Source organism: Ochotona princeps, chromosome 4, assembly GCF_030435755.1.
Source record: "Ochotona princeps isolate mOchPri1 chromosome 4, mOchPri1.hap1, whole genome shotgun sequence".
Taxonomy (NCBI): Eukaryota; Metazoa; Chordata; class Mammalia; order Lagomorpha; family Ochotonidae; genus Ochotona; species Ochotona princeps.
The window spans coordinates 712,911-732,040 of record NC_080835.1 but is presented as its reverse complement, the minus strand read 5'-3'; the positions used below and the strand labels follow the sequence as shown (position 1 = coordinate 732,040).

At 67.3% G+C, this 19,130-nt stretch overlaps 1 protein-coding gene across 1 annotated transcript; it reads right to left on the bottom strand.

Moving 5' to 3' along the window:
* Positions 1-492: 492 nt before the first annotated feature.
* On the bottom strand, positions 493-18,297 carry OSBPL5 (oxysterol binding protein like 5). Its single transcript, XM_058662349.1, has 22 exons — positions 18,287-18,297; positions 11,279-11,429; positions 10,111-10,193; positions 9,597-9,677; positions 9,388-9,489; positions 8,689-8,892; positions 7,912-7,996; positions 7,158-7,311; positions 6,865-7,069; positions 6,272-6,438; positions 5,902-5,983; positions 4,959-5,057; positions 4,297-4,393; positions 3,336-3,434; positions 2,790-2,887; positions 2,533-2,622; positions 2,284-2,417; positions 2,016-2,201; positions 1,773-1,909; positions 1,463-1,597; positions 1,147-1,249; positions 493-799 (listed from the first exon to the last, which is right to left on the bottom strand). The coding sequence occupies exons 2-22, from the start codon at positions 11,406-11,408 to the stop codon at positions 661-663; spliced, it is 2,610 nt and encodes an 869-aa protein (XP_058518332.1). The 5' UTR covers positions 11,409-11,429; positions 18,287-18,297; the 3' UTR covers positions 493-660.
* Positions 18,298-19,130: the final 833 nt, after the last annotated feature.

Below are 19,130 nucleotides of genomic sequence, written 5' to 3'. Positions count from 1 at the left end.
CGGGATGGTACCACCACATAGTAGATTAAGGCTCTGCATGGGTACACAGGTGTAGACACACACATGGGCCCGGGACACTGTAATGGAGCCCACCACAATGTGAGAAGTGGAAGACTGGCCAGCACACCGTGGCATGCTCCAGTCCCCAGACCACCCCAGTGGGCACCGCCGCTGGGCACACCTGGCCTGTGCGCCCCCACCGGCAGCATGTCTGCGCACGGGCAGCTGCTCTCGGCTGGGCTTCTGTTCACACAGCCCAGAGGGGGTCTTGGGGCCTGGAATGTCCATTTCTCCCCTGGAATCCATCCGGGGTCCCTCCTGGGTGACCCCGGTGTTGGCGTGCATGGGGCAGGTCTTGCTGGTGACGCAGGACGATCCCAGGGCTCCTGGTTGCTCCCCTGGCCTTCCCACTCGTTGCTGCTGAAATGACTGCCCTAAATCCACTGACCTGCACGGCAAGTGGGGCCGGCCCGGGAATGAGGACGCGGCGTACGCAGAGCTGCATTTGGCTGTAGCGTTAAGGCTGGTGCTGGCAGGGCTGTGCGGGTTGGCCGTCCCCCTGTGCGCAGCTCCTCCGTCCTGAGGGGCCGTGCGGCCGCTCCTGTCCCCGATGGGGCCATATAAAGTGCTGGATGCCCAGGGCTGGACCACCCCAAGGTTCTATTTCAGAACATACGTAACCAACAGCTGACATGCCAGGCACACGCAGAGCAGGAGCCAGCCGCGCGGGCTCTGCAGCAGGCCCAGCGGCGCCGCCGGCCTGGGCTGCACCAGGACGCTCACCGTGGCCGACAGGTACCTACAAAGCAGGGGGTGGGGCTGTGCTGGAGCCAGCCCTGCTGCCTGGAAGCCTGATGCCACCCACAGGGTCCTGGTGTAACAGTGAGTGATGCCACATCCAGGTGGCAGTGCTGGGCAGGACACCCACCGTGCCCTCTGACCCCAGGGCCGCAGTTCTGGCCTCGCAGGGTCTGAGGCCTCGGGCCTTGGCCAGAGCTGCCTAGGGACCCCAGCCAAGGGGGTTCCATTGCATCCTCAGGGGCTGGAACACCCCATCCTGTCCCTCCCTCCCCACACACCCGTGTCACACCCTGGTGGACCAGGCACCTCCCTGTCCCTCCCCACACACCCGTCTGTGGGACCTACCTGTTGAGCTCCTGCTGTGCCCCCTGGAGGGCCAGCACGGCCTCCCGCAGGGCCTGTAGCTGCTGGGTCGCCTTGCGGCACCCGGGACACGAACCTGTGCTGCCTGGGTCCCAGCAGAGACAGCAGTGAGGCCGGGATCAAGCCCCACGCCTTCCCTGGAAAGCCTGCAGGGCACACTGGGGTCTCTCCAGGGGAGACTGCTGACAATCCCTGGGGAACAGCTGTAGTCACAGAGACCAGGCTGGAGGGACGCCCTCCCATGCGAGGACGCTGGCAGCCCCCTGATGACCCCGTGGGCTGGCCAGGGGAGTCTCACCGGCCGTTAGGTCCTCCTCCCGGTCTGAAAACTCCGGGCATGACTCGGGCGTGGAGCTGCTCTCTGTGGCCTGGCTGTGGCCGGAGGGTTGGTCACTGGCCTTGCGCAGGCGCCTCTGTGGACAGAGGGGAGCTGCTAGACCGCCTACACCCCTCCCCGGCCTGGGAGTGGTCACCAACCCACCATGGGCCTTAGGGGTCTCCTGCCAGGGGGCCCAGCCTCTGCCCTTAGGGCTATACTCAGTGTGGGTGGTCGAGTGTCCCTGTAGGACACCCTGGAGGAGCTCAGGGTCCCTCCTGCCCAGGGCCACATGATGGCAGCCCCAGGGCAGGGGCACCGCTCACCTCAGGCCTCGTGTCCTGCGCCAGGACCTCCCGCCGCAGCGTGTGCAGGAGCCCATCGTGTTCATACTGGGCCACGTCTTTCGCGGGGTCCCAGGGGCTGCGGCTGCAGGGGCAGAGCCCGCGTGAGGGCTGGCCCGGGAGGCGGGGGTTCACCCAGCCACTCCCATGCCCCCAGCCTGCGGGCACTCACTCCCCTGCCCCGCACTCACTCCTCGTGGCGGTAGTGCCACTCCCGCGTGAGCGGGTCCTGCTGGAAGAGCCGGGGTGCCCAGGCCGTGGGGTTCAGCTGGTGCTCTCGGGCACGCTGCCGCTGTGCCTCCTCCAAAGCCCACTTCTCGCGCGAGGCCCCGTGCTGGTCGCCCTGGCGGATGGCCTTGGTGACCGGCAGCCACAGCCTGCGGGTCACAGAGCCGCCTGAGCAGCGGCCTTGAGGGCGCTTGGGCCGGCCCGCCCAGCCTCCGCTGCCGCCAGCCTCACCGCTCCGACTCCAGCTCGCCCTGCTCGGCCAGCAGCACCGTGCGCCGCCGCAGCCGCTGCGCGCTGACCTGCCCAGGGGACCACAGGAGCTCGGGGCCGCCGCTCCCTGCCTCCTGGATGAACACGTCCCGGTCCTGCCCAGGCCAGCGTCGTCAGAGGCCCAGGCTGCAAGCCGGGCGCCCAGGGCCCCTTGCCCGGCCCCAAGGTCGCCCAATCTTCACGCCGGCCCCCACCCGGGGTCCCCAGTACCCAGTGTCCGCTGAGCGTGGCCAGAACTTCATCCCCGCGCCTGATGGAGCCCGAGATCTGGTTGATGCTGCCGCTGCCCGCGAAGAGTGGCTGCAGGGACGGGTGGACTCCTGTGAGGTCCTGGCTGGGGCCAGGGGTGCTTCTTGGGGCAGAGCCCCTGGCACCCTGGCTGTGGGTCCCGGCTGTGGGAAAGCAGCTCCTCCCCGCCACGCCACGGCTCCCCAGTCTCCCAGGCCCCCTCCACCTGGCCAGGCTACCTTGAGCTTGAACTCCAGGTCCACCTGCAGGTTGCTCTGGGCGCACTTGATGGCCACCTGGCCGCCCAGCTCCATGGTCAGGCTGCCGTACAGGATGCCTGGGAGGAAGCTGCTGATGGGCGAGGGGCCTGGCCAAGGGCCCCGGGGCCTGCAGGCCTGCCCTGCATGCCCGCTGGTGCTGGTGTCACCCCCCTCCCCCGCCTCTCCACTTCCCACCCAGCCTGGGAGTGCAGCTTAGGCTGGCCCCAGTGCACCCTGCGCGTTTGCGGAGGGATGGCCTGGCCCAGCCTCACCCTGTGTGCTTTGGGCAGTGAGGATGGACAGTCCTCCCATCTCCTTCCCCTCTCACTCTGTCACTATGCTTTTTAAACAAATATAACCTTGTTATTATTATTATTTTAGATTTTCTTAAAGTCTCAGAAACTTGACTTGAAATCAAACAAAATTACAAGCAACGAGGCTGGGAGCGGTCAGGCCACAAGGGAGCAGGTTGGCTGCAAGGAGGACGGCGAGGGCAGGGCGCGGGGCCTCAGGAGGGCCCCTCACCTCTGTAGTGGGCATAGGGCATGGTGAACGTGTAGTCCTCCGCCCGCTTCAGGAAGGTCAGCGTGGCCTTGCCGTCCAGCACAGCTGAGAGCGAGTTGCCTGCAGAGGGGACAGAACCCGGGTCGCTGGCCAAGGCAGGGCCTGTGCACCTACCTCCCACCCTGTGGCTCAGAGCTCTGTGTGTGGCACTACTGTCCCCAGATGCCGGTCACTTGGCAGGGAACTGAGGGTTCCAGACATGGGCAGTGGTGGGGGGGACTGCAGGCATTCTTATCCAATCCATTAAACAGGCCCTGGGCCACTGGCCACTGGACCACACAGCTCAGCCCAGCTTGGTGTGCCTGCCTTGGGGGCGAGGTGTGAACGGCCAGGGGCCAGGGGCAAGGGGTCAGGGGTCAGGGGCCAGGGGCCAGGGACAAAGGACCAGGGGTCAGGGGCCAAGGACAAAGGTCCAGGAGTCAGGGACAAAGGTCCAGGGGTCAGGGGCTAGGGGAAGAGGTCCAGGGGTCAGGGGCCTTGGACAAAGGTCCAGGGGTCAGGAGTCAGGGGCAAAGGGCCAGGGGTCAGGGACAAAGGTCTAGGGGTCAGGGGCCAGGGACAAAGGTCTGGAGGTCAGGACGAGGGGCAAATGGCGAGGGGCCCTGGCCCTGGGTCTGACAGTGCAGCTCCTGCAGCCTGACCCCTCCTGGGCTGCTTCCTGGTAAATTCTGGGCAGTAAGACACAGCCACTCCTGCAGCCTGGCCATACCCCTCAGGCAGTCCCGCCCAATACCCCGCCCAACTCCCTGGTCCCGACCCACCAGGCCACGCCCCCATCTCGGTGGCCCCGCCCGTGCAGTCCCTCCCCTCTCCCTGGCCCTGCCCTTTCTCTGACCACACCCACTCAGGCCCCTCCCGCCACGCCCCATCAGACCCCGCCTCTCTCCTTGCCCCCGCCCCACAGGCCGGCCCCGCCCCTCACCGTAGAACCGGGATCTGGCCGTGACGTTGCCGCTGATGCAGAAGCCGTCCTTGCGGTTGCTGACGTGGAAGGCGGACACGGGTGGGTGGTGCGACACCTGCGGGTGCACGGGGCAGCTCTGGAAGTGGGGTGCGCCCTCCTGCCAGGCCCAGGAGCGGGGTGCTGGGGGACCCAGGACACCTGCCCAGGTCTGCAGGGAGGAGCAGATCCCCCACCACCCGAGGCAAATGGGAGCCCTGCACCAGGCCACCAGGCCCCGTATCCGGGAGTCCCAGGCCTTGCAGTGGAGGAGGCTTGCCAAGGGCCGTGCTGGGGTCAGGCACAGCACCCAGGGCCCGCCCACAGCACTCAGACTCCGCCCACAGCACCAGGCCCCGCCCACAGCACCAGGCCCCGCCCACAGCACTCAGACTCCGCCCACAGCACCAGGCCCCGCCCACAGCGCCAGGCCCCACCCATAGCACCCAGGGCCCACACACAGCACCAGGCCCCGCCCACAGCACTCAGACTCCGCCCACAGCACCAGGCCCCACCCATAGCACCAGGCCCCGCCCACAGCACCAGGCCCCACCCATAGCACCAAGCCCCACCCATAGCACCCAGGGCCCGCCCACAGCACCAGGCCCCGCCCACAGCACCCAGCCTCCCTGCAGCGCTCTTGCCTGCTCGGCCAGATAGAAGGTGTGGCTGTCGGTGTGTGGGTGGCACCAGCAGCAGCGGAACGTCTCCCCCAGGATCGGGTTGTAGGGCTTCTTAACTCCCTGTGGCGTGGACAGTCACCATCAGGGATCCACGGAACAGGCCCACGCAGGGCCGGACCCCAAGCTGGGCAGGCGGTCGCTGCGAGGGAGCCTGGTCTATCAGAGGCAGTGGCGTCTGCCTTGGAAGCAGCGCCTCCTGGCCGTGGTTGCACCTTGGACAGCCACGCTGTTCACCGTTGGCCCACGGATGACAAGGGCCTGTCTGCTGTGGGTGCAGCATGCTCCAGCCCAGAGCTGTAAGCTCTGAGAGTAGGAGGCGAGCCATGGCCTTGACCCCTGTGGGAGCCTGGGGCTTCCCCACCCTGAGCCTTACTGCCCCGCACAACCAACAGGTGGCCAGGCCAGGGCAGTGGGCAGACCTGTAGCCGCTCCCCCTCAGACCACCCAGCATGTCCTCCAAGCACTGAGTGTGGGCGTCCAGAGGGAATCCCTGAACACAGAACAGCAGGCCCAGGTACATGGTCTCCTGAGCGTGCGGGGCTGGGGTCAGGGTCACTGTCCCTGGAGTGCGTGGCTGGGGTCGGGGTCACGGTCCCTGGCGTGCGTGGCTGGGGTCACTGTCCCTGGCGTGCGTGGCTGGGGTCGGGGTCACGGCCCCTGGGGTGCGTGGCTGGGGTCGGGGTCACGGCCCCTGTTTACCTGACTCAGGGCTGTTTGCTTCATGGTGGGCAAAGGGTCCAGCCGGGGCCCTTCCTGGAACTGGGGTCCCCATGGGAGTATCAGAGGGCAGGGCCTTGTCCCCCACCTGGGAGGCCTGAGGCACCGAGGGACCGTGGACTCGAAGGGTTGGTGGGTGAGGGGGACCCAGGCCTTGGGGGCCAGGGCCAGTGAGGGGCCCACTCACCTTGGGCTTTTTGGAGAAGCCAGACAGGTACCACTGCAGCACGAGGCGGATGCGGCCGTAGGCGTCGTCCTCCAGCGCCGCCCTGTGGGGTGGCCTTGGCTCTGACAGGCCCTCAGGCTGCTGGACGCGCCCCTCCATGCTCCCACCTGGCCACGGGCTACCTCTGCCGGACGGCTCCATCCCGGGGGCCCAGGGCCCAGTGCCCCACCCCAGGAAGGCCCCAGCTGGTGTGCAGCCCCCTTCTGCCCTGCGGCCCACCCTGTCCATCTCAGGACCCACCAGGGGCTCAGGTCCCCCTGGCCCTCCTTCCACGCCAGCAGTGAGAGCCTGCGCAGTGGGTGGGCCTCGGGTGCTGGGCGGGGCTGCGCACCTGGACAGCAGGTGGACGTGGTGGTAGCAATCGGAGAGTTTGTCGAGGAAGGAGCGTGGCTCCAGCACACAGGTGGGCAGCACCAGGCGGGACAGGTCCATGCCCGGCTGCAGCTGCCGCAGCAGCAACCACAACAGGCTCTTGTTCTCCCCCAACGCTGTGTCCACCTGCGACACGTCGCCCAGCTGGGCCGGGGACACCCGTCAGGCCCCAGGGCACACCTGAGCTGGTCAGGCCCGCGCCAGGCTCTCCTGTCCTGCTGCTGCTGGAGAGTGTGCTGGGCGCCTGGGCGAGCCTCCCAGCTGCCCCTGCGGACTTCACCATCCAGGGGCAGACAGCTGTAGGTACTCAGTGCACATGCTGGCCAGCCCCTCAGACCTAAGCTCCCTTGGACAGGTGCCCTGGGATCCGGGTCCAGGCTGGGCGGGCCTGAGCAAGCCCACAGGAGGGCAGAGGAACTTCCAAACAGTCCCAGCGTGGGCCAGGCATGGCCAAGGGGAGGCCCTGGGTGACCACAGGACAGAGCCGGCTGGGGCAGTGGGAAGGGGGTGCTCTCCCAGTCCCCCAACACTGGGGCCGGATGGGACCCTCACCTCCCCCAGTTCCTCGTGGTCCTGTTGCAGGTAGGTGGTTCCCCTGAGTGCTGGGCCCCCGGGGGGCTCGGAGCCATCGCTCCCGCTGTCCGTCTGGCAGCTGTGGGCCTGGGCCTCAGCATCGGACCCCCTGCCGTCCTCTGGCTGCCACTTGTCTGAGGAGGCGTCATTCTCCAGGGGGCTCCCCAAGGAGGTGCCATTCAGCCTGAGAGAGGGGGCACCTGTGGGTCCTGGCACAGCCCCGCGAGGGGACCCTGCTGCGTGTGGGGCTGCCCTCCTCCGAGCTGACTCACGGGAACAGGTGATGGTCTTGGGGCAGGGCAGCCGAGGTGGGCAGTCCATCATGAGAGGAGCTGGGGTCCCTGTCACGGCCCTGCTTGCAGGTGCTCCGCTGCGGGAGGCTGCAGCTGCTCAGCGCCAGCTCCAGGGCGTCCAGCCAGCAGCGGCCTGGGCGGGGGGAGGAAGGTGAGCACTGCTCCCCCATCCCCATCAGGAGCCCAGCAGCCCCCCAACATCTGCTCACCAGGGAGCCCCTTGCTGCCCCACCAGCAAGACCTGGGCCTAGGCTGAGTGCTGATAGGGCAAGGCCGCCGGGGCAGCCCTTAGGGGTAACTGGGTGGTGGTAGTGGATGGACCCTGCGCCTGCTGCCCCAGGATGCGCTGGCAGCGGTGGTGGGGGGCGGGGCCGGGCGAGGTGGAGCAGCTGCAGTTACCGGGGCAGCCACTGGAGGGTGCTGCGGTCAGGACTCGCCCCTCCAGGAGACCAGGGTGGTTGGTTGGTGTGCAGGACTGTGCCTGGCTAGGAGCCTGCAGGCCAGGCAAGTGCCTAGGCCCCAGCGTCCTCATCTGTTGGCTCTCAGGGTGCCTGGCCTGGTGTTTGGGTTCCCTCCACCCTGGGGTGACAAGTGCAGGCTCAGAAGGGGTGAGCTGGGCCCGTCTCCAGCTTCAGGCCGTGTCCCCAGTGGCAGTGGAGCGGCCGCTCCTGCGGCCACCTGCTCCGGCCAGGGCTGTGTCCCAACCCTTGGGGGCGGCTGGCAGGGCACTCACCGTCCGACTCGGAGGCCGCCCGGAAGATGAGGTAGCTGCTGGGGAGAGGCTGTGTGATGGAGCCCACACTCTCGCCCTTGGGACCCTGTGGGCAGAGGCCGGGTCAGTGGCGGGCAGCCCCACGCCCTGCTGGACACCCCTTGGCGCGGCAGGAAGCAAGGGAGAGGGAGGCACGGTGCCCCCAGGCCTGGCTTCCCGGCTGCACACGCACCTTGCCCTCTGCACCCCGTGGGACCATGAGGCACGGTGCCCCCAGGCCCGGCTTCCCGACTGCACACGCACCTCGCCCTCCGCACCCCGTGGGACCAGGAGGCCCTGGGTGCTCAGGGAGATTCCTGCATGGCTGCCTTGCTCTCCCTCTGGGCAATCTGTGGGGCAGCAAGTAACGCTGCCACCTGCAGTGCTGTCATCCCACATGAGAGCCTGTTCAAGTCCTGGCAGCTCCACTTCCCATCCAGCTCCTTGCTAATGCGCCTGGGAGGGCAGTGGCAAAGGCCCTCGTGCTTGGGCCCTGCACCCATGTGGAGAAGCTCCTGGCTGCAGATTGGCTCAGCCCTGGCCGTTGTGGCCATCTGAGGAGTGAACTAGCCCATGAAGATCTCTCTCTCTCCCTCCTTTTCTGTAACTCTGCCTTTCAAATACATGAAAAGTTAAAAAGAAAAAAAATGACATGCAAATTCGGCAGCTCTGGGCGCCTAGATATGCCCACCAGCCCCGGCTGCGCATGGCCCTACCCCAAGGGGCCCGGAGCCCCTCCCACCCCGTCCCCTGCAGCACCTTCATGGCCCACAGGGACTGGTCGAGCGGATGGAAGAGCTTGAAGCAGAAGCCATCCTTCTTGGAGGGCCGCTCGATGAGCCGGCAGCAGGGCAGCAGCACCGTGCCCACCCACTGACCCACCGGCGGCGTCTTGTAGATGAGCAGGGCGCCCGGTTTGAGTACGCACCACAGCCTCGTCCAGCGCTTCAGTGTGCCGCGGATCTAGGGACCCACAGGGTCAGCGCCCGGGCTCCCCTTCCAGACACGCCCCGCCGCCCTGTGTGCTCAGGTGGGCAGCAGGCGGCTGGACAGGGCAACACAGGCCAGGGCTGCTGGTGGGTTCCAGGCCACCAGCCACCAGCCACATGGCTGCTGGGGTAACTGGGACTGCTATTCCCACAATTCTGAGTTTCAGGGGAGCGAGACCAGCCTGGGAGCAGCTCCTCCACCCCCAGGGCACCCCCAGGGCACCCCCAGGGCGTGAGGGGTCTTGGCCGACAGTCCAGGCCCCTCATTGGAGGCAGTCTCTGGATGCACCCAGTTGTGCTTGGGCAGTGGACAATGGAGGTCGAGACACACCTAAGGCGCCCCGGGAGCAGATGCAGGACGGGGGGCCCCGCCACCCCATGAAGTGGACAGATAGGAGGGAGGCTCTTGCGTACAGGCTGGAGTCCTAGCGGCCAGTGCAGGGCTCGGAGTGCAGGGCCGCCCACTTACCTTCAGGCTGTCGGCCATGATGACCACGCTGGGGTCCATGAGGGCACTCAGCAGCTGCCTGCTGGCTCGCTTCTTTTCCTGCCGGTAGTTCTCCTTCTGGGCCTGGCCGGCACTGGGCGTCATGACTAAGCCAAGCACCCGCAGCCCCCGGGCTCAGCTCCCCAGCCCCAGCCACCCTGCGACCCCCAGTTCCCCTGCCCAGGGCCCACCTTCAGAGCCTCCTTCTTGGTGACCCTGGCTGTTGGGAACACACACTGCTTGTCAGACCCATTACACAGCCTGGAGTCTGCCTGCGGGAGACAGCGGCTGGGTGTGGGGGCAGGTGGGACTTCCCAGGCTGGGGGGTAACCACCACCCCAAGGGGCCCCCTCCTCCTTGTCCTGCCTCCCCTGACACTGCCCCCAGGGACCCTCCTTCCCCCCACGACAATGACTGCCCCCAAGGACACTCCCTCCCTGACACTCCCAGGGAAGTGCCCATGGGGGCACAGGCTGCTCCACTTCCTGTCCTGCCAGGGGCATGGACAAGCAGGCAGGGGCCCTGGAGGCTCTCCCCCCACCTATGGGCACGCAGGTCTCTGTAGGGGCACTTCCTGCCCACTGCAAGGAGTGCTCAAGTGTCCAGCTGGCACTAGCATGGCCCGGGATGACGGGCTGTATGGGTGTGCTGGGGCCACCCCCACTGCGCCGGGCCCCAGCCCCCGGGCCTCCAACAGCTTCTTACCGGTGACACCCTGGTAGCAGATCCTGGGGATGGGGGCCCTTCGTCTCTCGGCAGAGATGGGCCGTTGGGTTCTGAGACCTTCCCTGCAAACAGCGGTAAGGCTGAGTCCGGGGCAATGCCACTCAGTCAGGCCTGGGGCCTGGCGGGGGCTGGCCAGCACTCTGAGGCTTGGCTGGGAGCTGTCAGCAATCACCTCTCCAGGGACCTTAGCACGTCAGGGGCAGGACCGGGACAGGGTGCAACCGCTGCGGGCTCCCCTCCAGCAGGCCACCCCACAGCCCGCTCTGCCCTGCCCCTGTGCACCCAAATCCTGCACTGCCCTAGGGACAGACAGCCCCAGGGACCCTCCCTCCCCTGGCCCTAACTGCCCCCAGGGACCCTCCCTCCCTCCCTGACCCTAACTGCCCCAGGGACCCTTCCTCCCCTGCACTGCCCCCAGGGACCCTCCCTCCCTCCCTGACCCTAACTGCCCCTGGGGACCCTCCCTCCCCTGACTCTAACTGCCCCTGGGGACCCTCCCTCCCCTGACTCTAACTGCCCCCGGGGACCCTTCCTCCCCTGACTCTAACTGCTCCCGGGGACCCTCCCTCCCCTGACTCTAACTGCCCCCGGGGACCCTTCCTCCCTCCCTGACACTGACAGCCCACAGCCACCCCTTCCCGCCCAGGGACTCTGGGAGGTGGGTGACACTCTCTAGTGACAGCTCTCTCTCACAGGTAGGGAGGGGGCCGGGACTCGGGCCGGGACGTGAGGGAGACGGCGGGAAGGCCTGGAGCCCACGCAGGGGTGAACATCTCCATCCCAGGCCTTCCCCATGTATTCCCAGGGCCCAGGACCCTAGGGAGCAGGGAGCAGGGAGCAGGTCCTGAGGTGAGCCCATTGCGCACATGGGTAAACTGAGGTCACAGCCGTCAGGTCTGGGATCCAGGTTCCCAGGGGCAGAGGCTGCCCTGTGGGGCCAGTTCACTCCCCTCGACCCAGCAGGCATGCCTGGCCCCTTAGGCTGGCCATGAGACCACCCTGCCCGGAGCTCAGCCTGCTGTCCATTAAAACCTCAGAACAGGGGATCTGCCGAGCAGGGGCCTCTCAGGCCGTGCCCCGTCCGCACCCACACCAGGTTCACACTCCAGCCGCACCCACCCCAGGGTGGCGCCCTGGCTGCACCCACCTGGGCCCGGCAGGCAGAGCTCAGCATTGAGCGGCAGGCTCCGGCTGAGCTTCTGGGTGCCTGCCTTCTGCGGGGGTGAGGCTGGTGGGCAGAAAGTGAAGCGGCGCCTCAGCAGAGCCTCCTCCTTCATGGCGCGGCTGCCAGCGGGCTTCTGCAGAGTATGGGGCAGGGGGCAAAAAGGTCAGGCCCCATGCTGAGGCACCACAAGGGCCCCAAAACAGCACCCCAGGTCCTGCCACTAGGGAGCACGGCCCGCCACACCATGCGCCCGCGGGTGCTGCTGGCAGAGGCTGGCCATGGACAGGGGCTGCAGGCTGTGGCCAGGGCCCTCTCTGGCCATATCCTGTTTGCCCCTGACCCTGCCACCCACGGAGGCTGATAACCTGGAGGAGGGGCTCCCAGCCCAGGGTCCCCAGCCTGAGCCTGTGGCCACCTGTGCTTGAGCTCTCATAGGCTCTACAGCCCGGCTCCTTGGTCCCCTGGCTCTGCTGGCGTCCAGCAGAGCTGGTACTGGACAGAGAGGGTCAGCTCATGCTCACGGGAGTCAGAGAGAACAGGTCCCAGCCCCCTGGCATGCCTCAGGCCAGCCAGCCAGGGCTGCGAAGCACCCAGGCTACCCTGGGCATGGGGGCCTGGGAGGCCGAGAGGAGAGCCAGCTGCTGTGGGCACGGGCATCCATCACACCTGCCTCCCCCTCTCATCCCGATGTCCCCCTGCCTCTACTGTCCCGCAGTCAGAGGTCCACTCGCTGGAGGGAACACAGGCCTCTAGTCCCAACCCAACACAGGATGAACCGAACCGTCGTCGGCAGCCGCCCAGGGGTTGCCCTGCCGAGCCCTCAGCCTGCTGGGGTTGGGGGCGCAGTCCCGGCCCACAGGCTGTCCAAACCCTGGCTCATAGGTGCCTCGTGGGGTGGGGGGGAGGGGCTGCTCTGTTCGGAATTGTCCAGGCCACACCTCGTGGCTCTCAGCCTCCACTTCCTCACCCCTGCCTCCCTGGTAGTCCACAGTGCCTGGGCCCCTGAAACCCACCCTCTCGCCCACTCTGCTCTGGCCCCCTCGGTCCTGGGACCTCTGGTGCCCCCAACCCAGCCGGAACGCCCCTCGCCCACAGCTCCATAGGCCAGCCCCTCCTCACAGTGTCTGTCTGGCACTGCAGGGTACCCGTTCACCACATGGCACGGCCAATGAGCCACTCTCCGTGTCCTGTTACGCCTCATCTTCAACAGAGGGTCGACTTTCTGGGCCAACCTGGAACCCTCACAGGGTCCTGCCTTCTGCTGGTGCAGGTGGCTGCCACGGTTCCTGGGATGGTTCCTGGGACCCTGCAGGGCTATGGGTGCCCTGGCTATGGCTAACTCACTCCCCCCAGTCCCAGTCCTGGAGGCTGGCCTGGACATGGCTAGTCCTCACCCATACCCTGCTGCTGACCTTGACATGTTCAGCTGTGGCCTCACTCGGCCCTTGTGATCCTGGGGAAAAGTACAGAAGGGCATGCTGCGGTGGGGGACCACCACGGGGACGGCCACGCCCACACCAACATGGGACGGCCACGCCCCCACACCAACACGGCCATGCCCACACAGCATGGCCACGTCCACACACAGCAGACCACACCCACACCGTCATGGGAGCGGCCACGCCCACACACCGAGCACGGCCACGCCCGCACCCAGGGATGGCCACGCCCACAGACAACACGGCCACGCCCACACATCAGCATGACCACACCCGCACACAGCATGGCCACGCCCGCACCCACATGGGACGGCCACGCCCACACACCGCATGGCCACGCCCACACGGCCACGCCATCACGGGGAGCAGCCTGCACCTGCCCAGAGCAGGTGGGTGATGGCACAGGCTGTGCTCCCACCCCTGCAGCCCCTGCCCTCGGGGCACCCTGCAGGCGGCTGGGAGGCACCCCTGGCCTGGAGAGCAGGTGCCCTCCTGCCCTCCCTGCCCCAGCTGCCTTCCACCCACCTGCCCTTGCCCTTGGCTGCCATCTCCATTCCCAGCCTCCCGCGACCTTCAGGCGGCACAACGCCACCCTTGTGTGGAAAGGTCCCTGGCGACGCTGCAGCCCTGTGCGGGATGGCCTCACGTCCTACACGGAACCGAGTCCTGCTCACTCACCCCATGAGTGTGGGAGCACAGCAGCCAGCGCCTGGGGTGCCTCTCAGCCTCTTCAGAGCACCCCGGCTTGGGAGCTGAAGCAGAGCTTGTCCTATGCACCTGCCGTCCTGACGGGCCCTTGAAGCCCAGGCCCTGCCATTCACCCTGCCCCAAGCATGAAGCTCACAGGTGGGGGACCTGGCCTGCGCTGGGGGTGCTCTGCCCCCACCACCTGAGGAGATGCTTGCCTGTGTCCCAGGGCCCTCAGCACACTGGGGACCCCAGCATGAACACTCCTGGCTGTGGGTTACTGTGGATTTCAGTGGGGTCCTGGGAAGGACGAACCCCCAGGAAGTGAACCCCATTGCCGGCTGGGGCCGACTAGAGCAACTCACAGGGAGCCAGGTGGCCTTGAGCCTGGCTGCAGGGCTCCAGCACCAGCCCTGCTTACCCACTGATTGGTCAGGTGGGGCAGTGGCTAGGCACAGCTGACAAGCGGGATGGGTACAGGCTCTGCCCCTGGGCCCTTCCCATGGCTACTGTGCAGCATGGGCACCAAAGCCCACCATTAAGTTCGCTGGGGAACCAGGCGCCCTGCCCTTATGTGTGGGGAGCAGCGGCCCGGGAGCTGACCCCATGCATATGAGGGACCGCTAGATGGCGGCTGGCTCAAGGCCAGGAGGCAGCAGGAAGGTAGAAGGTCACAGATAAGACGAATTTGCCTCCTCTTCAGGCCTGGCCAGGAGGTCGCAGGTGAGGCAGATCTGCCTCCTCTCCAGGGCCTGGCCAATCAGGTAGCACCCAGTGGACCCACGGGAAAAAGGGGATTGGAGAAGAGCGATATTTAAGCAGCAGGAAAACGCTGAACCAACACAGATGGATGGACGGACGGACGGACGAAGACGGACAGGGCTCGCCTGGGACGGATGGACAGAAGAAGACTGGGGGGCGACGAGGAGACTGGGGGCGACGAGGAGACTGGGGAATGAAGTAGAGAGAAACGGGAGGAAGGCTAGAGGAAGCAGTCGAGTCGACTGGCTGGAAGAATCAAGTGCCTCATGAAGCAGAGCCTGGAGTGTCGGGTGATTTCTTCCGTGGGACAGGAGACCCTGATACTTATGCCTGCCTCCGTGGCCGCAGTGCCTGCTGCCCACCTGGCCTGGCCCTGGACCCACCTCCCTGGCCTGACCAGCCCCAGGTGAGGGCAGTCCCTTAGTGGAGGGAGTACAGAGGCCCTGGAGACCATGGGGTTGGGCACCCCAGGATGCTGGGTTGCTGGGACTGGGTCCAGGGTTGTCCACTGTGTGGCAATGCACCTGCCCTCTGCTGCCAGCCATGGCTGCGAGGACAGCAGTGGCCTCATGTCCACGGTCTGGCTCCCTTGTGAGAGAGACCTGCCCTTTTGCTTCAGTGTCCCCAGGGGGGCTCCAGGCAGGAGGTGGGGTGCTCTGGGCAAGGGGTGGGGGGCTCTGGACAGGGGTGGGGGGCTCTGGACAGGGGATGGGAAGCTCTGGGCAGGGGGTGGGAAGCTCCAGGCAGGGGGTGGGGAGCTCTGGGCAGGTGGTGGGGAGCTCTGGGCAGGTGGTGGGGGCCTGGGCAGGGGTGGGGAGCTCTGGGCAGGGGATGGGGAGCTCTGGGCAGGGGATGGGGAGCTCTGGGCAGGGGGTGGGGAGCTCTGGGCAGGTGGTGGGGGCCTGGGCAGTGGTGGGGTGCTCTGGGCAGGGGATGGGGAGCTCTGGGCAGGGGATGTGTACTCTGGGCAGGGGATGGGGAGCTCTGGGCAGGGGGTGGGGAGCTCTGGGCAGGTGGTGGGTGCCCCGGGCAGGGGTAGGGTACACACACAGAGTTGCTTAGCTGCTGCCCAGGGGGACCCCGGACAGGCCGTGCACTGTGCCCCACGTGTGCAGGCAGAGACCACGCCCGGGGTACATGGTCATGGCCAGGCCCAACACGGGCACAGTGTGAGCAGCGCATGAATATGGGCACCTGGCTGTACTGGCCACGCATGTCCTTGGTCCTGCGGGACCACAGGTCGCCTGGTTACTTGCCTGGGGCTGGCTGCCACCTGGTACCCGCGTCGGGGCTGCCAGGCCGCTGGGGCCTGCAGGAAGACAAGGGTGCAAGGGAAGCTTAGAAATGACTCTCTCCCCTCACCCCTGCATACAGCCTGAGGCTTCCAGACCCCAAACGGCTCATGGAGCAGGGGCGGGTGCCGGCTGGGGCGAGAGTCCTTCAGAGGGGCCCTGCGTGTCCAGCGTCCCTCACGGCAGGACAAGGACCCTCCCATGCTTGGAGCAGCGTGGCCCCTGAAGCCACAGAGCACAGTTGTGCAGCCCACCGGGCAGGCCGCTCCCGTGACACAGTGGCTCACCGTGGCCCTCGGGCCCCCAGTGCTCCCACCAGGGCACCACACCACACAGGTGGGGACATGCAGGCGGCAGGGACCTGGGTATGGCTGCTTCCAGTCAGGGGTCTCTGCCCTCGGAGGGGACAGCTCAGGACAGCCTGGGTGAGATGCCAAGTCCAGGAGCTGAGCAGGGGCCTCCAGGCAGAGACGGGGTTACCTGGGCCCGTCCAGGGCAGGCCTGTGCCCTGGGGGAGGAACTGACTGGGGTCCTGGGGGGTGGGTGACCACCTGGAAATCCACACGAAAAGGGGCCCCCAGATTTGGGGGCTGCACTCACACCTTGGTCCCCCCGTCCGTGGGTGGCACGGAGGGATGACACACATCTCTCTACGGCCTGCCGATGGGAGGGTGACCAGCTGGGGCTGGGCCCGGAGGGAAGTGGGGCCCTGCTGTGGGCCCAGGAAGGGCAGGGCCTGGTGGGAGGTGCTATCCAGGTGGGGTGGGGTTTGGTGGGAGGGGAGTCAGGGAAAGGGTGCCAAGGCCATTGCCCTGCAGTGGACCTAGCTAGGCCTCAGAAATCCTGTGGCGTCCAGTAAGCAGGGCCACAAGTCATCCTGAACGTCCCAGGCCCTTAACCGATCACCCCCCTCATGTGCCATATTGCCCCAACAGGCGGGCACTCAGTTCCATGAGGGGGCGGCCTTGGCTTCCTGCCTCTCACAGAGGGGGCCCTTCTGTCCAGGTACACCCTCCCGTGAGCCTGGGACCTGGCCCTGCTGGCCCTGGCTCGGGTGGGGCCCCTCCATGGGCCATGGTCATCCCTCCGGGCTGAGGTGCAGGAAGGACATGCCACCCATGCCAGCACATAGGCTTGCAGGTAGGCGACCCCAGGCTGGCCGGTGCTTGAGGGGCGGGGTGTCTCTGGAACCCCCTGCTCATGGTTCTCATTGAGTCTCTGCCAGTCTGCTTGTGCCCGCTAAGAGGCAAGCTCAGGGCAAGGGCTGGGGGCACAGAGCATCTGCCATGTGCCAGGCCCTGAGAGACAGCCTGTGGGGACAACCTGTGGGGACCGCTGTGGGCCCAGCTGCCTTCTCTGAGTCCTTCCTGCCTCGGCCAGCTGCAGTCTGTTCCCGGTCCAGCCCTTGCCCTGCCTTGGGGCACAGCTGGTGGACAGAGCTCACAGCACCTTCCCAGCTGTGCAGGTGGGAGGCAGAAGCCCAAGTCCGCTTCCCCATGTGCAGGTGAAAGCCTAGGCCCAGCCAGCGCCCAGCGCCACAGACAGCTCCCTCTGCACCACGGCGGGGCTGGGGCTGGCACACAGAACACCTTGTGTGCCAGTGCGCAGGCCCAGCCACAAGCAGGGGTGGGGAACGCAGGGACCCCAAACCTAGTGGCTAGGCATGCCTGCTCACAGACCCCCAACACGCTTGCACAAGCACACACAGGTCAGGGTAGCTTCAGGATCCCTGGGCCGGTGACTGTGTGCGCAGGGGACCTTCCCTGGGGAGCTCAGGATGTCCAGGAGGGCAAGCAGGTCCCAGGCTGTGGGTCAGGGGCTCCCCGCCCAGCTGGCTGCTTTGTCACTGTCTGGACACAGCCTGGCAAGATGGGCCAGCACTGGCCTTCTGGGCACCCTGCACCCTGGAGCTGCAGCCCCCTACACGTGCAGGCAGACAATAGAGCCAGCGCACTGGAGCTGCCTGTCTGCAGGGCAACAGTTGCCCAGGCCAGGCCACCCTGCCGGGGCTGCCACTGCCCCTCTCAGTCCCTGCCAGTTCACGCCCCCAGACACGAGGTGGTGCCGGCAGGTGCAGCCAGAGGCGGCCCAGCTCCTTGCCCTTAGAGCCACGGGCCCTGGAGTTTGGCTCTGTCAGACTCCAAGGAGATGCAGGCGCAGGCGGGCAGATAGATAAACTGTCTCAAGTTAATGAAACCCAGAGACAACCAGGCTTGCTCGGCCCAGGAGGGGTGGGGGGCAGCCAAGCACCCCCTCCTATCTCCCAGACCCCAACTCTGGTGGCTTCTGGGGGAGCCCAGCCCCGCAGCCAGGGCACGGGGCTGGCCGGTTCACTCCCTCTCCTGACCTTGGGGGGCCCTACCTGCAGTCCTCAGGTCCCGGGTCTGCAGGGGTGCCAGCCAACGTCCATAGCCTCTCCTCGGCCAGGGCAGCAGACCCTCCCCAGCCTCGCGGAGCGCCGGCCCGCCCCTCCCGCCGGTGCCTTTCAGCCCCACCGCGGGGAGCCGGTCCAGCGGGGCGCGCCGCTTCTCGCACGCGCCGGCCCCACCCGTGCCAGGGGCCGTGGCGGGACACCCCCGGCTCCTCTGCGCGGACCCAGGCCCCGGCTGCCAGCGCCGGGGGCTGTCAAGGTCCGGGCGGCGCCCCGCCTCAGGTCGCAGGTTCTGCGGCGCGGGGCTCCCCGGACCACCGCAGCCAGGCCCGCAGGACGCTCTGGGGCCGGGCTCGGCGCGGTCCCCCGCAACCCTTCCCCGGGCCTGTCCATGTCCCGTCCTCCGCCCCGGCCCCAGTCCCGGTGCCCGCGCTCCTACCGTGCTGCGCGCGGGGGGCTCGGCCTGGCGGGCAGGGGGCTCGTGGGCGGGCGGGCGGCGCGGCCGGGCTGCAGGAAATGCCAGCGGACGAGGATGGGGCGCGCTAGGCGGAGCGAGGGAGCGGCGGAGGGCGGAGGCGGGCGAGGGACCAGGGCGCGGCGGCCGCAAAACCCGGGCCGAATCGGCCGCGCCGGAGCGGGCGCCGGGGGACCCCGGTTTCCTCAGGAGCCTGCCCGCAGCAGCCGCTCAGGCCTGGCTCGGCCCCCTCCCCGGCGCACCTGCAGCCGCGGCCTGGAGGCCGGGAGGGGCGCGTGGCGATGAGTGGGGTCGCCCATGGGGTGGCCAATGTCCACCTCAGTGTCAGCAGCCACTGGAAGGCAGCAGGATCCCCCCAGGAATCAGCCCGTGCGCCCGGCTGATTGACTCCACTTTGCCAGGGTTCTGGCCAAGAACCTGCCCTCTTCCGGCTCTCTGACACACAGGGGACCCCTGTCCTTGTTCTTCTATGCATCTCCCTCTGCAGCCTCCACAGGGGTGCCAACCCTCCACACTGCCCCTTGCCCACCTCCCCCGCAGGTGTGCCAGACACAGGCAGCTGCTCAGACACACGGAGCCTTTCCCACCAAGAACCCTGGCAGGACGGGACCCTTAGTGCTGCCTGGAGCCACCTGTCATGGTGCCTGGGGGAGGGGATGCTGGGGGAGGGAAGACGCTAGAGCAGTGATGGGAGGACCTGCAGGGCCTCCACCTGCCCCTGTGCTCAGCTTCCCCAGGGCTGGCCTGGCCCCCTCCATGGTCACCCGGGAGACTGGCCGCCCCAGTCTGGGTACCACTGTGGAGGGAG

What these genes read in the sequence shown, in the direction of transcription:
- OSBPL5 (XM_058662349.1), bottom strand. Translation starts at nt 11,408, where the DNA reads ATGAAGGAGGAGGCTCTGCTGAGGCGCCGCTTCACTTTCTGCCCACCA. An exon ending in CCACGCTCAGCGGACACTGG is followed by an intron (nt 2,418 to 2,532) that starts GTACTGGGGACC and finishes TGGCCTGGGCAG; the next exon opens with GACCGGGACGTGTTCATCCA. An exon ending in GCACAGCAGGAGCTCAACAG is followed by an intron (nt 800 to 1,146) that starts GTAGGTCCCACA and finishes CCTGCTTTGTAG; the next exon opens with GTACCTGTCGGCCACGGTGA.